Raw genomic sequence first — 23,241 nt, forward strand, 5'->3', positions numbered from 1 at the left:
AAAATAGATGGTGAGATTGACATTACACCAAGTATCTGTGTGGAATATGACATGGAGTGTAATAAAAAAGGAATGCTAAATTACTTGCATCCTCTGAGACATCTTGAATCCAGCCTACTGTATTTATTTATGCTTTTCTGTTTTTGCTCTCAAGGGACTTGGCCAGGTCAATGTCAATGCAGAGAAGGTTACACAGGAGAAAAATGCGATCGTTGTGCATTTGGGTATCGGGGCTATCCAAACTGCCGGCGTTGTAACTGCAGCCTGGTTGGTAGTATTAATGAAGATCCGTGCACAGAACCCTGTCTTTGCAAAGTGAGTGTTAAACTGTAATTTTTGTTTAAAATGAGATCTGTGAATCGATTTGCAAGCTCCTTTTTAATAAGGGAAACAACTTCAGTAAGTGGAGAGATCAATCCTTTTATAGGAAGTAACCTGGAGTAACTGTACACTTGAGAATGTAGAACTTAAAATTGCTAACTATTCTCTGTACTGAAAAAATATGATAATTTATGTTGAATAGTCCTGTATGTTACTGATACACCATCTTCTATAATAATGGGCCAGACTGACATTATCATCAAAAAATACCTGCACGTGTGTGAGGGAGAATCACAGAGAGAATAACAGTATGGCTAGCTGGGTTTTGGTTTAGGGGTGAGCTGATATTTCTTTTCCAAGTCACTGATTTCTTGTAAACAAAAGATGTGTTTATAACATCTGCTTTGTGTGAAGAAACAGCATGCATTTGGAAAGAAGTATTGGAACAATTACATTAGATGTATGAATGAAATATGATTTAATTATTTGATTACAAAAATATAAACCACAAAAGATGTTTAAAAAGAGAGCAGTTCTGTAGCTTTCTTTTATTTTTTGGTAAATATCCAAATCTCTTGAAATACTTTGCAGCTGTGGATTCTGTTGAGCTTTACTGCAGAGCTATGTGTCAATATATAAAGAAATTGCACCTAATTTTTTCAACTGAATGTTAGATAGTAGTTTATGTACTTGTTGCCAAATATGGCAGTGAATGGGAGCCAAAGCCCCCATGGTTTGTTTGATATTTTTTCTGAAACTTATTAGCCCTTTCACATAATTTTTGTGATCCAAAATATCAAGCATATAAGTAACCAGAGTCTGGAAGAAAGAAAATGGCCAATTTAAATATGAAAAAGGAGATATAACCAGTTGCCTGATTTTGAGCTATAGTAATACTGGATCAGTTGATGCAGCTAGCTGGTGAAAATATTGGTATAGACTAAATGAGAAACTGTTCCCTTTTTTTGCTATTGTGGGCATGAGATTCACATGCAGAAATTTTAGGCCAGATCACTTAAGTGTCACCAGCCAGCAGTGCACCTATAGCAAAGAAAGGAAGGAGGGAGAAAAGTTGTGCACTACAAATATAAAACAAAGGAGATGGGATTTCTAAGCCTATAGTCTCCATGGACACCGTAATGCAAACTATTCATTTTTATACTCAGAATTTTATAATATTTGTTCTTTCAGGAAACACTGTTCTTGAGGCCTAGTCATTGGGCAAGACTTTTATTTATCATTAAGAAAAAAATAATTTCTGTCTAATAACATTACAGAGACAAAGTGAAATGTGTGACCCAAGTGTATCCTGCAGACTGAGAAATAAAAATGCTCAAAAGAGCATATATATTTTACTTCTGTAAGAAATCAAGGATTTTAAAATCTCATTATCTCAGCAGGCCCTTTGAATTTTTTTCCAGATTTGGATATTAACAAATTGAAAGCAGTCATTCTTAGCCTTTGAATCAAAGCTAGGGATCATAGTTTTTTCATGTAGTTTGCGAAGATCACACTTCACATAGAAAAGAACATAACCTACCTCTTTAGAGAGGTTTTATGTGAACTTCGCATGCAGAACACTGGTCCAGAAGAAGAGACCGTTGGTAGTGTTGCCTTGCCAAGGTCTTGGATGTCTCTCTGGTAAGCTTGAAATTTGCTTCACAGAACCAAATCTGATCTAAGTCTGCAATCTAGAGTGATCTTTCTGGCTGAAGTTACCCTGGCAACTGCTTCTGAAAGCCAAATTTTGTCCACAGGCTTTGAGTTTCAAATTGCAATGCAGAATTGGTACAGGCTTCCTCAAAACAGACAGGTATGCTACCATGTACATCCTGCAGTTCTGGTGTCCTGACCATAAGTATCAGGGAACTTTATGGGTGCTCTATAAAGTTCTCTTTGCCTTTGTAGCAGAGTTTTGCCATAGTAGAAAACAAAGGTTGAGATGAGGGAGTAATATGCACCCAAGTCTTGTCCTGATATGAAACAAGCACATGACCAGAAACTTGCCCCTGGCAGTGGGAAATATTCTGTATCTTACTGGGTAGAAGTACCCATGGAGATCTACTGTTTATACAGCTTGTGGGCATTTACTGACTATTTTTACCTAGTGGTTGGCTTGTCAGCAGCAATTGTCTGAACTTTTCTAATAACTATGTATTGTCTGTACACATTTTACAAGAAGAAAATTTGGTGCTGTTTTGGATTTTTTCTTTCCTGTAAATTCTATGTTGAAAGAGTTATGTAGCATTATGTTCTGAACTACCCAGTTTTCGTAGTAAGGAAGCAGCAGATAAGTGTTAGAAGCTGAAGGAATAGAGAACCTCTTCTTTTAGAGTAGGAATTTCTGGACATTAGCTAGAGTATATTAGGAGGAAGAGTTGCCAGCTACCATAACTGTACCTAGTGTTCCTCTAGGAAGAGGTGGTAGCAGTGCTAGGAATCACAATTTAAGTATTAATAGATGGTTGAGGAACTGTTGTCTTGAATCTGGCTGTGGAAGCTTCATGAGCCTGGCTTAAAGGTAAGCTATGTTGTATGAAGACTAACTGGATTCAGTAAACACAGGAACTTTTTCTCCAGAGCAATATGCAAACTCAAACTACAAGAGACTGGCAAGTTGGTAGAAGGTTTTCAAACCCTGCCTTTGTGCTAAAATTTCACTGCAATTAGAGACCTTGCCAGGGCATGTTTAGATTTTGATGAACTGGCAAATTCCGATTAATTTTTCCAATCAGTTTTAGTTTTAAGCTCTAAGTCTTATGCAATAATCCTGCTGTGCTAAAATCTGTTTTATTTTATATCTTTCTGAATGCTATCATGCCTAAATCCTATCAAATCTACTGCGTTTTTACCATGATTATGCTGATGCAAACCAAAGGTTATATGCCATTGACAGGAAAATGTTGAAGGTGAAAACTGTGATCTCTGTAAATCAGGATTCTACAATTTACAAGAAAGAAATCCTCAGGGCTGCACAGAGTGTTTCTGCTTTGGGGTTTCTGATGTCTGTGACAGCCTAACATGGCCCATCAATCAGGTATTTATATGTTATATCCATAACCTAATATTCTTTCCTTGGGCTGCTTGAAAATGTACTGTATTTCCCTCTGACATGCACACGAGCTAGCTTGAAATTCTGGCACGTGTCTTCGTACAGAGGAATGTATTTTGAATGTTATTTTGCTGCTGTGTGGTAGTCAGCACGTCATTCCAGTGCATGCTTTGGCCTCATGGGCTTGCAGTAATACTAGAAGCATTGGGTAGTGGAAGCTGTAATAATGTGCTGGGAAAAGTGTTTTTCCTCATTTTGTGCTGTTAATGTGTCTTTGCATATTGAAGACATGTGAACCCAGATCTGTTGCCTTGCTTGCATATCTATTGGGCAAGCAAGAGTGACTCCTGGCAATATTGCCAGTACTCTTTCTTAGAAAACAGAGTGATTATAAATACCATTGTCTTGTGAATAGACATTTTGTGAGTTAGGGGACCTCGGGGATGTTGTTTTCCCACCAAATTCTTTTTGCACCTTTGCAGAGCTAGTCACACCTTAGTCCCTTGTTTTGTGTGCCAATAAAATGAGAGAAGAACACATAAAATTAACTGAAATTCTCAGATGCTTGTGTAAAAATCTTCCAGTGAGAAGAACAAAGTTCTCTCATCTTGCTTCCTCTTCTGAGACTTTGGATTTAACTTTCCTCAAGCTCAGCCATATCTGTAAATGGAGATGCAAGACTTCAAAGCCCTTGAAGTTCTGTAATTCAGTCTCAGGGAATTACATAAGTATAATTATAATTTTATTGGGAGGATGAAAATCATGCTTGTTTTATTCTTCTTTTCTTCTAATAGAGAGATAGACACATTCCTAGCCTGAATTACCATTTTTGCCCATACTGGATGTCAGATTGGGTTAATGAAATTGTTACAGATCCATCAGTTTGAGTGAATATCTGGGGAGGGGTTAAGTTTAGTGTCTGCTTTCTCAGTGACATGAAGCCTGAATCCACTTATAGTGCTATATGTTCTTGCAGATATCTGACATGACTGGATGGCTTGTTGCTGATCTGTATAACACAAGGAGCGTGCAGCCTCATCGAAGCCAATTTGATGGACCTCGTCAAATAAGTATTAACAACACTGAGGTTGTGAAAGTATTAAAACATACTTATTACTGGTCAGCACCTGAACCATATCTAGGAAATAAAGTAAGTTCTCAGCTGGAGTAAAAACTTCTTAATAGTTTATCTATTTTAATCATGCCATATTGCTCTAAATATAATACATAGTTTCTGTAATTAAAAATTACACATAAACTCTAATATTATCAGATTTCTAGCTCTTTGTGACCATTCATCTCCCTGCTTCCTTCTCTGCCTATTTTGTACACAACATAATCTCTCTTTTTCTTTCTTGACTATTACTAATGTATATGTTCACATTCCCCACACTCTTGGCTCCTATCCTAAAGCTTACATCCTTCACATCTTGTTGAATATAGACCGTTAAATTCCTCTTACTTTCCTTTTGGCTGCCTCTTATCTCCCATTTAGCCTTTATTAGTTTCCAACTAACTTTTGCCCTGGTTAATACCTAAAGCTCTGAGCCTCCCATTTTTTGCAACAGAATCACAAAACAAGTGAGGTTGGAAAGGATTTCTGGAGGTCATGTTGCCCTACCTCCCTGCTCAGGCAGGGCCACCTAGAGTTGGTGGCCCAGCAACATGTCCAGAGAGCTTTTTCTGGACATCTCCAAAGATGGAGACTCCACAACCTCCTTGCACAACGTGTGCCAATGCTTGGTCACCCTTATGTAAAAAAAAGTGTTTCCTGATGTTCAGAAGGAACCTACTATTTCTCAGTTTGTGCCCATTGCCTCTGTTCCTAGCACTGGACATCACTGAAAAAGCCTGTCTCTGTCCTCTTTGAACCCTCCATTCAGATACTTATATTTATTTATGCAGTACCCCTGAGCCTTCTCCAAGCTGGACAGCGTGATACTCTTTCCTCATACGAAAGATATTTCAGGCTTTTAATGATCTTAGTGGCTCTTTCCTGAGTGTCCATCTCTCTTATACTGGGAAGCCCAGAACTGGATTTAGACTGCCAGCTGTGGCTTTACCAGTGCTTAGAAGAGGGGACCTTTCAGCTTCACTTACTGAATTATTTTTTGTTCCTGTCTCTCTGCCCATGCAATCCCGTTGCTTACTCTGGTGATAGAGTAAATGAGCACAAGTCTTGTAAGTGTAACATTAAAGAGTCGCCTTGCACAGAGCAATGTTCATTCAAATTCTCATCTCTTATCCATTTAATGTAGGTCTATCTGTTGGTACTTCTCTAACTTACTGTGAAGTAGTCAGCAGCAGTTTTGGGGCTGAGGAGCCTGAAGGGTGGAATATGGAATGTGACTAACTCCAACTTGCTCTGCCCCTTGGCTGGGACTGTAGTGTAAACCTCTGCTGTTTGTTGAAGTACTGTAGGTGTTTCACTGAATGCGAGCACTTGTTTGTATCACCTGGAGAGCCTTCAGCTAGCTTTTCCCACCTGCACAATAACAAGCCAGCGCTTGTCTCTGTGTTGATACACATAGCACGTTAAATTTGCTGTGGGAAGTGGTATCTGTAAGCCCAAATACTACTATCATTTGGACATTACACTGTCCTATATAGTTTCTTTGTATTGGTTGGAGGTTACCATCTTGTTAAACCTTTGCTTTTTATTATTTCAGCTCACAGCTTTTGGTGGATATTTGAAGTATACAGTATCTTACGACATTCCAATGGACAGTGTGGACAGTGATATAGTATCTAGTGTGGATGTCATCATTCAGGTAGATTTTTTTTCAGTTTGTTATTATTCAGACATCATTTGGGATCTATTAAGGGGTTAAACCCAAGAAAATAAAGTAGTTTTTCTGTAGGAATATTTTGTCAATTTTAAGTTTCTTCTTAAATGTCACTACCAAGATCTTGCTTCTACTCATTTATCTGATTTCCTGATCGATTTCTCTGAAATTGTAGGTATACGATGCTAATTTTAAATAAAAATACTTAAATTTTAAGCTTTGTTTAGACAGGTGAAGTGCTTATTATCAAATGTACAAATCTCTGTTTACAAAAGAAACAACAATAAGGTGGAAGGTTTTATGTTTCTGTAATAGATGGGTGTTCTTGCTGATTGCTTGCTTTTCCAGATTTATGTTGCAAAGTAAGGCTCTTTATTGAATCCAGGCACCTCAAAAAAAGTATTTTGTAAAACACACCTAGCAACAGAACAAAGGAGAACAGAGACTCAGTTTTTTAGAGGAGGTTGATTTTTGAAATTTAAGTAATTTTCCAAAAGACAAAATATTTCTGAAATCTCTGAACCAAGACAGTGGGATTTTAGTCTTCCTGAAGCCATGGAAAAAACAGACCTTCTACTACTTACTTTGTTCCTAGTGCAAGAAAACTGGTTTGATTGCCTCTTTTCTGTGTTATCTGGATGTATAACTGACACTAAATGTAATTGCTAAATAAAATTTACATGCAAATATGGCAAAAATATTCTGTCTTTCAGGGTAACGGGCAGATTTTGAGTACAAGAGCAGCAGGCTTGTCATTACAGCCATATGAGGAGTACTCTAATGCTGTAAGATTTGTGTCAGAGAATTTCATAGACTTCAATACAAAAAAAGCTATAGACCGTGAAAGACTGATGACTGTTCTGGTAAACATGACCCATCTTCTGATCAGGGCCAACTACAACATTGCCAAAAAAGCCACGTACAGGTGAGGAAGAGAAAATAGTCAAGGTAATCTATGTACTTCTATTATTTTTGTGTATATGAAACACTGTTCATAGTGGCAGTATTCCTAAAGTTAATACTTTCTGAAAAAAATCATTGTTCTAATTGAATTTTCTCAAGACCAGACTTGCCCCCAAATACATTTGTGTGGAAAAAGGCATTTAGTTGCTTTTGATATCTGATAACAGAAGCATTGTTTTCTGCTTTAAAGTAACACTGCATAAAAGCCTCGTTACAATGGCAGCTTTGTCAGAGGGAAATACCTCCAAGACTCTCAACAGTATGTTTATTTTGGTATGTGACAAGATAATCCATAACTGACTATTGAAAACCTGCCAGTAAAGATGTTGGCTGCAATTTCTTTTAATGTCTGTCTGTAGATGTTCCTGATGCCCATCTCTAAGGGAGTGCTTAATAAGGAAATTAGGCTACAATAAATTAGCTGGTCATTCCATAATCTCAAATCAGCATTAACAGATGCAATCTGAGATGTATTTTACCTGTTATCTGGGATATACAGGAAAAAAGTACACTGATATGCCTCTAATACCATGACAGATTAGACAGGTTTTGTTTAAACTTCTCCACAGGAGAAGAGACAATTGTTAGTAACCATAATGACAATGGGAGAAGAGCACATCTACTTCCCAAATTACAAATGCAGTGATAGGACTATAAACATAGTCTTTTCACAGCAGTTTTGTGCCTAGTCCTTGGCTGTCACTGCCAGGGAGCAGCACGCAGCAGTGTTACTCCCCTAGAAGCAAACTATCCTGTTCAAGATGAAGTTTAGGGAAGCAAATAATGTGACGTTTTCATGCTTGATCCTAGGCTGGACTCTGTGACCCTGGATACTGCAAGTGCAAATGTTATAGATCTTTCTTCAGCACCAGATGTGGAATTCTGTGAATGTCCTCAAGGTTACACAGGAATATCCTGTGAGGTAACCTTTCAGAATGTTTTATGTGTGCAAAATTACCTCCTATCTCAATGTATTTAGGTTTTAAAGGCAGGCTGCCTTTAACTATACTGCAATAAAAACACAGGTTCTGTAATGATATGCTGTCTACTATACTGTACACAGTGCTGTAGATATTTTCTTCCAGATATGCTAAATGGGATTTTAAATTTGTTTCTTGAATTCTATTTGGTGGCACTAAAAGATGATGATACTTTAGAGCATCAGTGTTGCAGAGGGAGTAGCTGTAAAAGCTCGCTGAAGCTGTTTTGAGCTTATCTTGATCTATTAATAGTGCTTTTCCTGAATCTGAATTTTGTACAGTTTATTTCTGTTTTATGTCATTAGGTTTATGGAAGCAATAAAGAATCTTGGCAGAGAACAATGCTAGCCTTTGGAAGATCTGACAAGAGTCAAATGTGTTGCACAATGTTGTGTCTTATATATCCATGAATAGAAGGTTAGGGTGGTAGAGCACCATCTACTGAATAGCAGGAATTATTTTGACAAATAATTTCATTATGAGGCCTTGTGCCGTAACATTCATAGTGATTCCACAGAGGGGGTAGAACATCTGTTTTTTATTGTCCTATAATAAAGAACTTCACACATTCAGCTGTGCAGTATTTAACTTACGTGCTTCCAGGGGACATAGGGCTGAATCAAAATTTCATGGAGTTAATTCTTATCCACTTTATCCAGTGGAGGTCAAAAACAACCATCAGAAAAGAGGTGCAGTGACATCAATAGAGTTGAAAGAGCATTCAGTTACTACAATGTGATTGAGTCAGATGGTGGGTGTTAGGAAGTGGGCTCTTTGAAAATGTTTTGATGTGTACTTTTAACATGCGCAATACTATTGCTTTTTTCCACTCATTTCTTTTCAGTCCTGTCTCCCTGGGTACTACCGTGTAGATGGAATACTCTTTGGAGGTATTTGTCAACCCTGCAAATGCAATGGGCATGCAACCGAGTGTGACATACATGGCGTTTGCTTTGTAAGTCATCCTTCAAAGTGCTTGTATTTTAAGCATCTATTTAGGAATTAGGAGACCATTTTGGCAGTGGGAGACAAGTTTACAATGTATGTAAATTTCAGGCTATGGGTACTAAGTGTTTATTTTTCTTCCTTTTTGTTGTTTACCTCAGTATATGTTCAAGGGGCACCATTAAAGTGTTCTCTGGTAAAGGATTTGTTTCAGTTTATCATTTCATGTGGGTAGTAATCAGAACTAAAATAAAGATGTCATCATATAGTGGCTGATAAAAATGTTAATTTTGCCTGCTGTGGGTTACAAGACTTTTCCTGAAAGGAACAAAATTAAGCAGAGTTTTGGGTGAATATCTGTTTTTGGATATGTGCGCATATTCCATGACTGACATCAGTGGAATTTACACATTACCTTCTGAAGAGACCTCTTCTGAATTTTTAAGATCCCTAAAATACGATGGCTAAACAACAGTAAGAAGCTTACAACAAGTTTGTTACAGCAAATATGTACAATATAGAAAATATGCTTAAGTTTATGCCTAAATAATGTGGCTGGTTTAGTGCTGTAAAGTATATTCTAAAATGTAGGAAAGAAACAATTTGGATCCGTTATTACAACTTGGAAAAACTCCCACCTATTTTCAGAGTTTGTTCTGTTCCTCATGGCTGTCTTCTTCAATGTTATACTGCGTGCAGATTCCTGCAGACATCCCTTGGGGCAGAAAAGACATCAAAAGTAAATATGAAAAGACTCTTTCCATGTCTCACAGGCTTGTCAACACAACACGACAGGACCTTTCTGTGATCAGTGCTTGCCTGGTTTCTATGGAAGCCCATCCCAAGGAACTTCTGAGGACTGCCAGCCCTGTGCATGTCCTCTGAGTTCTGCTGCAAACAAGTAAGCTCTTTATCTGAGATTTTCTTTTGCACATTTACCAAATTAAGGAAGTAAGATGATGAAAAAATGCTGGGAAATCTGAAGGAGACGTTTTCTTCTCTTTCTTCGTTTGACCCTATCTCATAGAAACATTGTTTTTCCAGGTAGACAAATGTATAGACTAAGCTAAGACAGGCTGGGTGGACTGGTGCAATTTGTACATGAATGGTCAAAGTAATACTTTGACCTATCCTTGATCTTGGCAGCAAAATTACTGTTATTTTTCATGTTGTTTGAGAAAACATCAGAAAGAGAGAAGTGTTGCATGTGAAAAAGAGGAGGTCAGCACAGAAATGGAGCAGATTTACTAAAAAGAGAGCCGGGGGTTTAAAATCTTCCTTTCCTTTAAAAGAAAAAATCTCAAGAAGAGTTTCTGAAAATGGTAACTTTATTTTGACAATTTGTCGCGTTTAAAGCAAAGAAAATATTTCAATTACGTGGTTATATAGCTAGGTGCATGGACTTGAAGGGTGGATATTGTATGTCTGTAGAAGTCTTATGATTCTGTATATTGACACTTACTGACAAACATTGTTGATAGTTTCAGTCCTACTTGCCAACTGAGTGAAGGAGGTGGAATTGTCTGTGACAAATGTCTTCCAGGCTATACTGGTTCTCAGTGTGAAAGGTATGTACACTAGCTTTGGGTAAAATATCTATATCATTTTTATTACCTGCCTTGAATTTGTTCATACCAAATATACAGGATATTTCTAATAAAGTTGTACTTTGTTTTGTCTTTGCTAGTAACACAGAGACACTTTAGATAAAAACTTAATAGGAAGTACTTCCTTGGGTGGGGAGAGTGTTTGACGTGACTGCATTTCAGCTGATATAGCTTTTAATCTCTGGTGCAGGTGTGCTAATGGTTACTATGGAAATCCACTTGTGCCTGGACAGTTGTGTGCTCCTTGTGAATGCAATGGCAATGTAAACCCAGAAGAAGATGGCCACTGTGATTCCGTCACAGGACAATGCCTGAAATGTCTGGGGAACACAGCAGGTCACCACTGTGAAAAGTGTGCTGACGGGTATTATGGGGATGCAGTGATTGAGAAAAGTTGTAGTGGTAAGCTATTATTATCACTTGCAAAATTAAAAGAACACGAAAATGTGGTGTTAATGGATGGATAGAGAGTTATGCACCTTGTCTGAAGGGTTTAACCTTCAAGTTGTGAGTTGGCAACTGCGCTTTGAAAACAATGGGGTTGGGTTAGCCAGAAGAAGGTAAATATGGTGGGGTATGGCACTTCATATTCCTGAAACTTACTGGCTTCTTAATACAGTCCCTTCAGTGACCTGATATAAACATTTCTTACTTCTGAATGTTTAGTATGGGGCTGGAAGAAAAACCTTTTCAAATGTATCTGTTCACAGAGGTGCTTTTTTTTTAAACTTTTAGACCAAGTAGTACAGGTATTACTGTATTACATTAACATCTGTGTGATATAAACAAGTAAAACACATATGTACCAAATTTGGAATTCTGTATAACAATGAATGCATATTGATATACATTAATAATTTTTTTGTATTTGGGTTCTTTTCATCTAACGTAAGTCTGTGAGTGCCACGTGAATGGTTCCCTTTCAAGTACTTGTCATCATGAGACAGGTGTCTGTCACTGCAAATCAAATGTGATTGGTGAGAGATGTGATAAGTGTTTGGTAAGCAAATATTTATCTATTCCCGATATCTGCATTTTCTTGTATCTTGGTCTTCCTGTATATTTATAGATATTGAATAGAACAAATTCAGAGAATAGCAGCAACTATATTCAGGGGGAGGGACCTGGTGTTGGAGCAGAGACTGAATATTTGTCTGCACAGGCTTTTGTGGCTGCAAATTGCTCTACCTATACTCTTTCAGATGTGAAGCTATGTAGTTGACTTGTCATCCTTCTGAATAGGGCTGTTCAGGCTTGTGCTGCACTGAATGAGAGTGTGCAGTCACGTTGGCTTACTGAAAAAAAACAAACAGTACACAACTAACAGACCTCAAGGGTTCTTAGTGTTGGGCTTCTGCAAAATGAAATCTAAGTGGTAATATCTGAAGAATGCAGTTGGGAATAATATGTCCTGGCTAAACACCAAAACTGAATTCAGCTAAAAGACAGGCCTATTATAACAACAAGTAGATATTCACTGGTGATAGAAAACAGCAATTTCCAGCCTTTGCAAAGTGTGGAACTGCCTCAGAGACCAGAGCAGGAAATTTATGCCCAGCTACTGCCCCTGTGCCAGCCTAGCTGAATGCCTTTCAATCCACATGTACCACAGGTCACTGGCCTGCTTTGTTTTAATCTTTCATTTCACATTCACAGAAATCTGTGCCTGATCAGTACAGCCCACCCTCACCTCATGAAAGTCTTTAAATCAAAATAACTTCAGACTTTAGAACATAAAGTCCCACTGATGAGGCTGGAGAACCATGAGATCATTTCAGTGTTCACTTTTTCACCCGAATGCATTCTTGCATATAGCTGGGAACAATGAAAAGATAAGGTCACGGCAGTCACACAGTGCTGACTATTCTTATAAGTCAGACAGCAGGGAAAGTGAACAAGGGAAAGTAAGAGTGTACATTGTATCATTTTCATACGGAAATGTAGCTCACATTTGTTTGCTTCCTATCCAACAGAATGGCTATTATGGCCTGCTTAGTGGGCTTGGCTGCATTCTCTGCAACTGTAGTAAATTTGGATCAGTCTCTGAGGACTGCGATCATCAGGGGCAGTGTCACTGTGTGCCAGGAGTGGCTGGAGAGAAGTGTGATCGTTGTGCTCATGGCTTTTATGCGTTCAATGATGGTGGCTGCACACGTAAGTTCTAATCCATGTTCCTTTCAGGGTTTATCTAGAATTCCTTTCAGGGTTTATCTAGAATTTCTTTCAGCAATATATTTTACGTTAAGCTCTGGCAAAGGTCAGTTGTTTTGGTGACTGCACAGAAAAATCTGTAGAATGGTCTCCTAATACTTCGATTAAGCTAGGGAACAAAACATTTCTTTGCTTATTATGTAGTTCCTTCTATAAGGTGATGACTATGAAATAACTCATAAAGGTTGCATGAGAAGAATATTCCATCCTCAATAACTCCTTGGTCTCTTTTTTTTATTAAACTCTTCAGTCCCTCAGAGAGAATAGAAAGTTCTTTCTGCAATTGTAAAAGTTAAGATCTACTACTCTTACAGGTTTTTGCATTATTTTTTTAAATTTAATTCTTAAAAATATATTTTATACTTTGATAAGATGTCATTGATTCTTTTTTTCCCCATCATCACCTGTGTGTGTATGATATTTAGTCATGATACAGGAGAAAATGTTAATCCAACTGGAGAGCATGCTGTCAAAAACCTAACTTATGTTAATAAGATGCCCTTTTCAACACAGCATAGCTAATGAAATGCCTATCTATTCTCCGACTTGATAGGCACGTTCTTTTCATGCCTCAAAGAGTTTAGTAATATGAAATCTGCAGTGAGAGTATATGATAAGATTATGTTTTAGAACATATGTACTGCGTCTTTGCTAACAAAAATCCCTTAATCACCTTTAATAATTTCAGCCTTGAAAATTTTTTAAATGTTATTAAAACAACTAATAAAAACACTTTTCTGAACTACTGCCTTTTAGCAAGAAAATTATTGCATTTCTTAAGTAAAGTGTTTTCTGCAGAAGTTAGTAATTATCAAAATAGTTATGCACCCTTATTATTAACTAAAGAATTCTTGAAAAGTACTTATTCCTGAGATTGATCCTTTTACCTGCTTGAGAACATTAGTATATCTTCTGATGAGTTTTGTATCCTCTATAATAGAGTATGTTCCTGCAGATTTACTCTTCTCCACGATAATTTTGCTGGTTTTGTTGATTCCCCTATGGAAATACAGCACCGTTTTTTGAACCTATGGCTATGTCAAGAAGCAGTAATGGACTTTCAGTAAAAAGATTGAATGTCACTGTGGTCATAGTTTGTTTCTCAGTGACTAGGGATGACAAAGAGTTCCTAGTGGAATGGTTGAACTGTACTGTGTAGTCAAGAAAAGTAAGGCTATTGGGGTCTTGAAATTTCTTCTCTGTTGCTAAAGCAAAGATTAACTGTTTGCTGCTCTTTCTCTTGCAGCCTGTGACTGTGCTCATACTCAGAACAACTGTAATGCCGATTCTGGCCAATGCATTTGTCCCCCTCACACCCAGGGACCAAAATGTGAACTCTGTGAAGAAAATCACTGGGGACACTCTCCTAAACTTGGCTGCAAGGTACGGTAGGCTGGCCAAAAAGTCATGGATTTTAAAAGCAATTCACCTTATACTAATGTCAGAATTGGACTCTTGAGAGCATCAGTCTTTATTTTCTGTCTCAAAGTGCTAGTGCAATGTGCTGACATTGAAAAAAAAAATCACACTGTGAAGTTTTTACTGAGGAACCTCTTAAGAAAGCTGTCTTTGAAAATACTGATTGGAGTGTCTATTCTGGATAGGTGCATAGATCATCTTAAAATTTTGAGGTGTGAATTCTAACTTTTAAGTCCTTAAATAGTGATACTAAAATGGATTTATACCAACAGTTGACATCAAGGAACATAGTTTCTTTGCTAATCAAGGAGTGATATTATGGCTTTAAGAACAATGAAATCTAGCTTATCTTGAAAGTCACTGAATGCCTTTTTCTGAATGTTTGATATTGAAATGGTAATAGGTAGTTAACTTTTCATGAATGGAAAAATGGTAACTTCCATTATCTCAGCCTAATATTTATGATTGAGCAGTAAAATACCAACTCAGTGCAGATCCAAGGAGTAGCAACCATTTACACAATTAGGCTTATGCCTGACAGATATGGCTTTTGGCCAATTGTTACTTAGAATGTTGAAATTTTAAGAAACGTCAGAATTAAATGAATATAATGGTTAATTTTGATGAGTATTTGACAAGGGCTGTCATCATGTGCAAAGAGTACTTGACAGGTGTCCGTATCAGCCAAATTGTTTTCCTTTTTTTTCCTCTCTTTTTTTGGAGTAAGGATTTTAAAATATTTCTATAATATCTCTTCAGAGTTTACTGCCTTAATGATTTATAGCAACTTACTTGGCAGCCAGTCTTTAAACGACTGCTTTGTCAGCTACCAGCTTCTGTCATTCTTACCTAATGTTCTGCAAATACAATGTGTTGATCCCTGTGCATTTCCTTTCATAAGGTGATTCCACAACATTTCCCAAAGATGAAGTTTAATTTAATATATAACTGCTCACTTTTGCAAAGTAGTTTAGCACTCCTTTTTGTTACAGCATCACAACAATTAACATGAATTGTCCTAAGGTATGTTAGTTACTTTCTTGATGCAACAGAAAATACTGTGATCTCCAGGTTACAGTCCCAGCAGAGGCTCCCCATGATGAATTCTCAACTGTGGCTGATAGAGATGTGGTGCAAAGTCTATTGGCAAAACCTGGAATGGCTCTCTACATGTTTGAAACGGGGTAGATGCTATCAGAAACCCATCTGATCTGCTTTTGGAACAGAATGCATTAGTGGGATACTTCATCTGGCTCCATTTCTTGGCAGTTTTCTTGGCATTCAGCATCTGTTTCTGGGTGCAGTGATGGAGCAGAGCTGTAATAATGCTTCTTGAAATCGTAAAAAAAGTCAGTATTAAAATGTTTCTTTCTAGTCATGTTTATAAAACTATTGTGCATATGAATTTATTTAATTCAGCATTTATATAATGTGATTTTATTTTACTTGCTGCACTCAATGTATAGTATCTTAAATACAGTCTTTAGGGTTTTTTTTCTGGAACAGGTCCCTTCAACTCTGATTTGAAACAGAGTTTCTTACTTTTTGCCATCCTCTGTTTACTGTAAATGCAGTTCTTTGCTCAGTTACAAACCAGACAACCTAATTTCTACGTGGAAATTATTTCCTTTTATTTTTGTATAGTAGTTGTTGACAAACTTTGAGTTTTAAGGACCATTCTAAATTTACTAGGTGATTTCTTTTGTAACAAAATTATTTTTAAAGATCTACTATTTATGAACTTTTCTTCTTTCCCTCTAAGGCTTGCAACTGTAGTGACATTGGTTCAACCAATCTCCAGTGCGATGTATTGACAGGTCAATGCCAGTGCAAAGTGGAATTTCAAGGACAAGACTGTTCTGCATGTGCACTAGGCTACAGGGACTACCCAGACTGTGTTGCCTGTCACTGTGACTTGAGTGGAACCAAAGCAGAGACGTGTGATGACACTGAAGGACTTTGTGGTTGTGAAGAAGAAACTGGCATCTGTGCCTGCAAGGTACTAAATTATTCAGACACTTTTGGGGACAGCATTGGGATTTTCTGGTCATCTGTCACATAAAGGTCATGCAAGGTGTAGGGCTGAAAGGACTTTTCAAGGCAATCTGCATCCTTTCTTTGAGACATTTTAGAGTACACATAAAGCACTCCTAAAGGATTTTCTGTGTCAGTGCTAAACAGGTGATACTATCAGTCAGGGTTGTCTAAAAAATGCCAGATGATGTTCCCCACTTCAGACACATAGAACACAGCTTTAGGAAGAAGAGATAGCAATGTTACCAACATGGAATTGTTATTTCTGTTCTCAGAAATTCCTGTGATAACACTAGATGCTTTGTCTCTCTTACCTCCTTTTGTTTTGTTTTACATAGCCAGGTAATTTTAATTCCAGTTTGTGGTCATAAAATTATTGTGGCACAGTATTGTTGCTGTCTTTTAGACAGAATTAATGGAATTTGATGTGGATGTGCGTTATGAAGTCAGGATCAAGACCCGTTGTATGCCTAATGACAAAAACTCTTTTCTAGCTGACTAATGTCAAATCCTTGCTAAGTATACAGCCACTGTACATTTGATAGAAAAATGACTCGTATCTTTCATGTACAGAATTAGATGTATTTTATGACCATGGTCTCACTACAGTCCTAGCTTCAAATAGATTATGTTTGCTTGATGTAAGTTGCATGCGTTCATTCTATATTAAGTGAATTTCTGTAACCACATCATTCTTAAAATACATTCAGAGTCCTCTTTTTCATGAATTAGTATTGTAAGGTAGAAACTAATGAGGATTCATTTGTCTGGCTTTTCCTTTTGCTCCTATATTTTTGTCTGCTACCTTTTAAGTAGGGTAAAGCGCTTACCTTAAGTTCTGGGACAAAATTTTTGTAAATGTTAAATATATAAGAACGGTGCTGGTGACTTTAGTGTCACTGTATTTCTCTGTATGACGTAAATGCCTTCTGACACCAAGAATGATGCTGTATGAACCATTTTTAATGGTACAATTTTTACGTTTTATTTATCCCTCTTGCCTTTTTCTACAGTTGCATTTTGCCTTGCAAATAGTTCCAATACTAATAGTTCATAACTCATACACATTATTTCTTAGTTGATATTTAAAAGGTTGGGTTTTTTACCTCAGTACACATAGAACATTCGAGAACATGCAGCTGTAATAGATAAAAGTATTTTGATGCAATGAGCAATGCAGAGAAATTATTTCTACCTCAAGCCAAGGAAAACAATACTTTCATAGAATCTAGGAATACTTTGCTGCAAGAGTTGCACTTCTGAGTGCAGGTCACATGAATTGATGATGTCTTGAAGTTTCTGAGTACACAATCTGTGATGAAAAGTTTTTTTCCTTACCTTAAATGTATAAATTTCCTACATGCTGTTTTGTTAACGAATAATTTTCATCTTTGTTCGGAGACAGAGAGACAGCACTTCTACAGCTTCTTCCATCCTAGATGTGAAAGTATTTTAAAAAACTAATTGAATATTAAAAAAATCCAGTGGAAAAGCTACTATATTCTTATCCTCATTATAGAAATGGAAAAAATTGAATACAGAGAATATTTTTTCTGCTTTTGCTTGCAAGGTTTTATTAGGTTTGGGAGCAGCACACTGATCTTGCAACACAACCACATTTCTTTAAGTCTTGAGATTCTCTATTTTGTATTCATTGGTTTCTTCTTATTATTATTTGGATTTTTAGAAGAGCAGCCTATATAATCTGAATCAATATTTTTTTCCCCCATGCTATAATTGAAGGCATTGCTTAAGAGTAACTCATGTGTATTACTAATAGTGAAGTCTGAATTGACATTTCTGTATTAAAAAAGGCAACATTAAATACAGACTTTAGTAGTACAGATTTTTGTGAAAACTGGGAATCTGTTCTTGAAAGACTGAGTGATAGAGAAGAAATTACTTCAGTCAGGCAACAAATGTATGCCTTCATAGTTCTCTCTCCAGTCTTCTGGTTAAAGGTGACAGAGGTCACTAACTGCAGTTATGGGTGTTTCTTCAAGTTGGACTTACCGGCTGGAAATTGAGTGCAAAACCAGACACTTGGGAAAACGTCCCCTAATTCCTATTTATAATGAGCAGTTGCTTTGCTGCTTCTTGCATGGAAGGAAGATTTTTCTGTCTTGAATGGAAATGTGCAGCTGCTTATTCTTGCTAGAAATGCACAAATTTAGCTTAAATATTCCATACTTTTTCTTTAAAAATACCCTCAACATTGTCAAATAATGAAAAAAAAATGTACTGCATAGTAAACCATGATAGATACAATTACTGGCTTCCTGTTAAGTTGTTTACATAGCAACTAGCAACTAGTTATTCTTCTATAAAGAATTGTCTTTCATTCAGCTAGCAAAGTAATACTAGTGTGCTATTACGTTGGTGGTTTTTTTCCTTTTTTTTCCAGGAAAATGTATTTGGTCTACAATGCAGTGAGTGTAAACCTGGAACTTTTGCTCTGTCTGCTAACAATGCACTAGGTTGTACTTCATGCTTCTGCTTTGGGATGTCCACATCCTGTTCAGAATTAGAAGATCATGTGAGAATTCCTGTAAGTAGTATGACATAAATATACAGATCACAGTTTGGCATTATCCTCATGTTAGGTTACCACACTTGTGTGTCTAAGGTTGCATACATTTCATTAACCAGGCTGAATGTAGTTGGGTAGCTTATGGAGACAGTGGCACATAGCAGAATAAAAAAGAAGGCAAATGGAAAGTGGTTGTAGCCTTATTTCTGAAACCCTGTATTTCATTCTTTGCTTTTTAAAAGAATAAATATCAAACATGTTTCCCATTTTTTTTTGCTTTGGGTGATTATTACTCTAGGATGGACTATTCACTGTCTCAAAGCAGGTATAAAGCAGCAGTTTATTACACTGAGATAAAATATTTTTATTCGGTGAATCTTTTTGCTCTCCCTGTTGCAGATAACCTTAACTCCAGATCAATCTATTCTGCATGTAGTAGCTCAAAGTAACCTAACTGGAACAGTGGAAGGAGTATTTTCACAGCTTGCTGATGTGTTATTGGATGCTGCCGTAGTCAGGAAACACTTAAATACGGAAACATTTTACTGGAAGTTACCAGAGCAGTTTCAGGGAGACCAGGTAAGATCATTAAAAAACCAGAATGTTTTGCAGATAATTTCTTTACTGTTTAATAGTCACTTCTTTATTGAATAATAGTCACTTTACCTTGATAACATTTTTTTGTGGTATTTCTATTCTTGTGGGTCATATTATATATGATTCAGTGACTGCACTTATTAATTACAAGCTTAAACAATATGTTTACATTACCCTTTCCTAATGAGATTTTTCTTGACCTTGTAAATTGGTAACACCCACGTGTAACTACTACGTTACTCTTCAGAGATAGTATAGGAGGGGAGAGTCATGTATTCAATTTTAGTTTTCAAACCTGAAAGGGTTTTTAGCCTTGATGCTAGATTCAGGATATAGATCATGGAATCTCTGTTGCTTAGGAATTAAATGAATATTGAGTGCACATCTTGAAAGGGCCTAAAAGAAGAAACTGAGACAGCTTTTTAGAAATATGCATTTAACCTTGGCACAAAACCTGCTGAGTTTAAATCAGTTTTCATGTTTTAGTGCCAGAACTGACAATTTTCAAGTCTTCTGATGACTATAAAATGTTTACAGCTAGTAGCTTTAACCTTGGAATAAATAAAGGTAATGATTTTTTTATCCAAACAGCTCATGGCCTATGGAGGAAAGCTGAGATATACTGTTGCTTTTTATGCTTTGGATGGCTTTGGAACCTCAAATTTTGAACCACAGATTCTCATGAAAGGAGGTCACACCAGCAAGCTGGTCATCTATGTAGACATCCCTTCTCCAGAAAATGGAGTAAGAACTGACAAGGAAGTAGAAATGAAGGAGGTAAGCCAAAACATTGGTATTGGAAGTACTACCTTTCTTCTAGAAGCTTTTATTCTATATATTTAATGAAATACTTTGAAAATGGCTGAGTAAATAGAGCACTTGGATTAAAATGCATTTATTTGAGAGGAAAAATTGCAAGGAATATCACGCTATAGGAGCAAACAACTTTTTGATGATGTTTCCCCTTTTGGAAGTGCTGTAGGTGTTTCTGTGGTGAGCTTTTCAAACACAGACTTAGGTTTTAGTGATAAATGACAGGCAGACAGGTATCATCACTCTCAGGCAATCCCATGGTTTGATAGCCTGCATGTTACACTCATAGTCCAGGACCATCACATGAGGAGTTGCAGTAGTGCCAGCAAACAATTTCAGAGGAGATAATGACGACCTCCCTTGGTCTCTGAGATTCTCTGCTGGCTGGGACTGAGGTGAGGCCTAGTCTCTCTTGACAGAAGGCAGGACATAGTTAAAGCAGGTGTTTCGAACTGTAGATAAAATAAGTGCTGTGAAGTCTTGGCCTTTTGGCTGTTCGGTCTAGGCAGAAAAAGCTGTGCTATGAGGGCCTGGACTGCTTTCCTGAAGAAACTGGTCATGAAAGTTGAGAAGAGGGAAAGGAAGGAGAGGAAATTATATTATAAAACCATGTGTTATTCTAACGTGAAGCAAGATTTTGGATTTTCTGGTAACTAGGCTTTAGATATAGTCACTGCGACTGCATTTCTGAAGGAATACATAAGGAGGAACAGTGCATTACCTTGAATGGTCATGGTTTTAATAATATGTATTATGTTTCACTAGGATTCTTGGAAGTATTTTAACTCTGTATCTGATGAGCCTGTCTCACGTTCTGACTTCATGTCTGTGCTAAGCAATGTTGAATACATCCTTATCAAGGCAGTTTATGGCCAAGGATTACAGCAAAGCAGGTAAAGCAGTCTTTGATTACATTTACTTATTACGTTGCATTTACTTTAATTTAACCTAGAAGTCCCAGCTGAGCTATACAGTAAAGATTTAACTCAAATTAGAGAAATTTCCTATATATGACTTTTGTTCATCTGATAAAAAAAATATTTATCACTATAATGGCAGCAGAATTGTTCTTTAATACTTTCTGGGAAATACTAAATGTCTCCACTCCTTACTCTAATAGAAAAGTCCATAAAGAAGCACAAAGCCTTATAGGCTGATGCAGTGCTCTGTAGGATGGCTGATATGGTTAGATGGTATCTGAATTATTTCTTACCTGTCTCATTTTTATGTGTATTGAATTGAAACACGTTGTCCTCTGAATTCTTAGGTTTGTGTTATACTGATCTAGGTCTCCTGTAACTTTATGCATTCTGGGCAGTAGTAGTAAAATATTCCAACCTCAGAATGTAGCATTTTACTGCCATTTTGAACAGAAATAGGTTACTAATGAGAGAGTAGAAATCAGATATGGTTATTGTGTCTGTCAGTTTGGAAACTAACAAGAAAAGTGGAGATGCATCCAATGAAAACCCAATGTCTGTACATTTTCACAGCTGTAAGGAAGTGTGGTTCCACCTCCAGGTTTGTAAGAATCAACCTATATTACCTTGAAGTACTTCTGATTTGTTTGTTGTAGATCCTGAAATTCCATGAACGTATAAAGAAACTTCAGATTTTATTGAGGTATTTCCATGGGGAAAAGAGGATCATGGGACATTATGTATGGCAGCCCTGATCTTGAAGCATAAATATGTTTGGATCTCAGTTTTGGTGCTAGGCTTTCTCTAGGTGTTCACACTCTCTTCTGTTTATGTCTTGCAGAATTGCAAATATCTCAATGGAAATTGCAGTGAAGTTTGAAGAAATGCATCTAGGCAGAGCTAGAGCTCATTTTGTAGAGCAATGTAGATGTCCTGCTGGTTATTCTGGATTGTCCTGTCAGGTACAGAATCCTTGAATCCTTTTTGTATGTCTCACAGTAAGATAACTTAAAGTTACTTAAAAAATCTTCTAGAATTGCTTCTAACTCTTGATAAGTAGGATCATATATTTTTCTGTTACTCCCCTTACAAACAGAATTGTGCTCCAGGGTACTACAGGGGAAAGCACACAGAACTTGGTGTAAAAGAGCCTCGCACTCTGATAGCACCTTGCGTGCCCTGTCAGTGCAACAACCACAGTGAAACCTGTGATCCTGAAACTGGGAAGTGTTTGGTATGTACAGTTTATAAGATTTTCTGTTGGTTTCATCTGAGCATATATAGGCCGTAACCTATGGAAGAAGTTTCTGGGAGAAGTATATGATTGTACTGTTTGGTTTCCTCCTTCAACTCTGAAAAATGGAAAACATTATAGTATTTCCCTTAAGGTCTGTTCAGTAAAATTATCGAGTTTTTGGGGAACTAACATCCTAAAAATCATTAATTATTTTAGCTTTAATTTTACTTTAAAACCACTTGCTTTATCAGTTCAGTTTATCTGGTTTTGTGAGACTTTCTGGGCTTCTGTCCAAGGTCTGCTTAGTCACATAAAAAAGAAGTAAAGGAAGCAGTAAGCCATGCCACACCACAGACTAGCTCAAAGTCAAATTCTTTGTGTCTCAGGAAGAGAATTCTCTGGGCAGCTTTAAGTGAAGCTTTTTTTAATTCTCAGAGACTAAAGTTTTATAAGGATATGCCTCAGCTAAGTTCATTTGCTCACTTCCTTCATTTTGTCTCAAAAGTTGCAAAAAGGGGCCACATCTGACTAACACATTTTCTCTGTCTTGTGTGACATTGTGTGACAGCCCCATGGACAACAAATTCTCAGCTAACTAAATAAGGCATATTAAGTCTGTTCTCTCATTTGGCTAAGTATTTTTCCCTAGATTTTTTCAGTTTCTTTGTTTTGCCAATTGTGAGTTGATTAGCTCAAAATCAACTTCTGCTGAATTCTTTCATGTAGTAAGTTTAAAAAGTGGGTTTCTTTAGTACTTCAGGCCTTTGAAAACCATTCTTTCACACTCAGGTTTGTCCTAAAATATGTCTCTCGTGAGTAAGAAATA

At 37.0% G+C, this 23,241-nt stretch overlaps 1 protein-coding gene across 1 annotated transcript in view; it reads left to right on the top strand.

The window, feature by feature from the left end:
• The window catches only part of LAMA1 (laminin subunit alpha 1), a 103,678-nt gene that overhangs the window by 42,365 nt on the left and 38,072 nt on the right, over positions 1-23,241 (top strand). The window contains exons 10-29 of the mRNA XM_069853887.1: positions 155-315; positions 3,218-3,358; positions 4,350-4,523; positions 6,043-6,144; positions 6,873-7,084; positions 7,933-8,044; positions 8,947-9,057; positions 9,821-9,948; positions 10,529-10,615; positions 10,845-11,056; positions 11,548-11,654; positions 12,628-12,808; positions 14,112-14,248; positions 16,047-16,283; positions 18,723-18,866; positions 19,248-19,427; positions 20,037-20,222; positions 21,024-21,151; positions 22,020-22,140; positions 22,275-22,412. Of these exons, the coding sequence (XP_069709988.1) occupies positions 155-315; positions 3,218-3,358; positions 4,350-4,523; positions 6,043-6,144; positions 6,873-7,084; positions 7,933-8,044; positions 8,947-9,057; positions 9,821-9,948; positions 10,529-10,615; positions 10,845-11,056; positions 11,548-11,654; positions 12,628-12,808; positions 14,112-14,248; positions 16,047-16,283; positions 18,723-18,866; positions 19,248-19,427; positions 20,037-20,222; positions 21,024-21,151; positions 22,020-22,140; positions 22,275-22,412 (2,999 nt within the window). The remainder of the gene's footprint in view (positions 1-154; positions 316-3,217; positions 3,359-4,349; positions 4,524-6,042; positions 6,145-6,872; positions 7,085-7,932; positions 8,045-8,946; positions 9,058-9,820; positions 9,949-10,528; positions 10,616-10,844; positions 11,057-11,547; positions 11,655-12,627; positions 12,809-14,111; positions 14,249-16,046; positions 16,284-18,722; positions 18,867-19,247; positions 19,428-20,036; positions 20,223-21,023; positions 21,152-22,019; positions 22,141-22,274; positions 22,413-23,241) is intronic.

The sequence above is a fragment of the Phaenicophaeus curvirostris genome, chromosome 3 (genome assembly GCF_032191515.1).
Source record: "Phaenicophaeus curvirostris isolate KB17595 chromosome 3, BPBGC_Pcur_1.0, whole genome shotgun sequence".
Classification (NCBI taxonomy): Eukaryota; Metazoa; Chordata; class Aves; order Cuculiformes; family Cuculidae; genus Phaenicophaeus; species Phaenicophaeus curvirostris.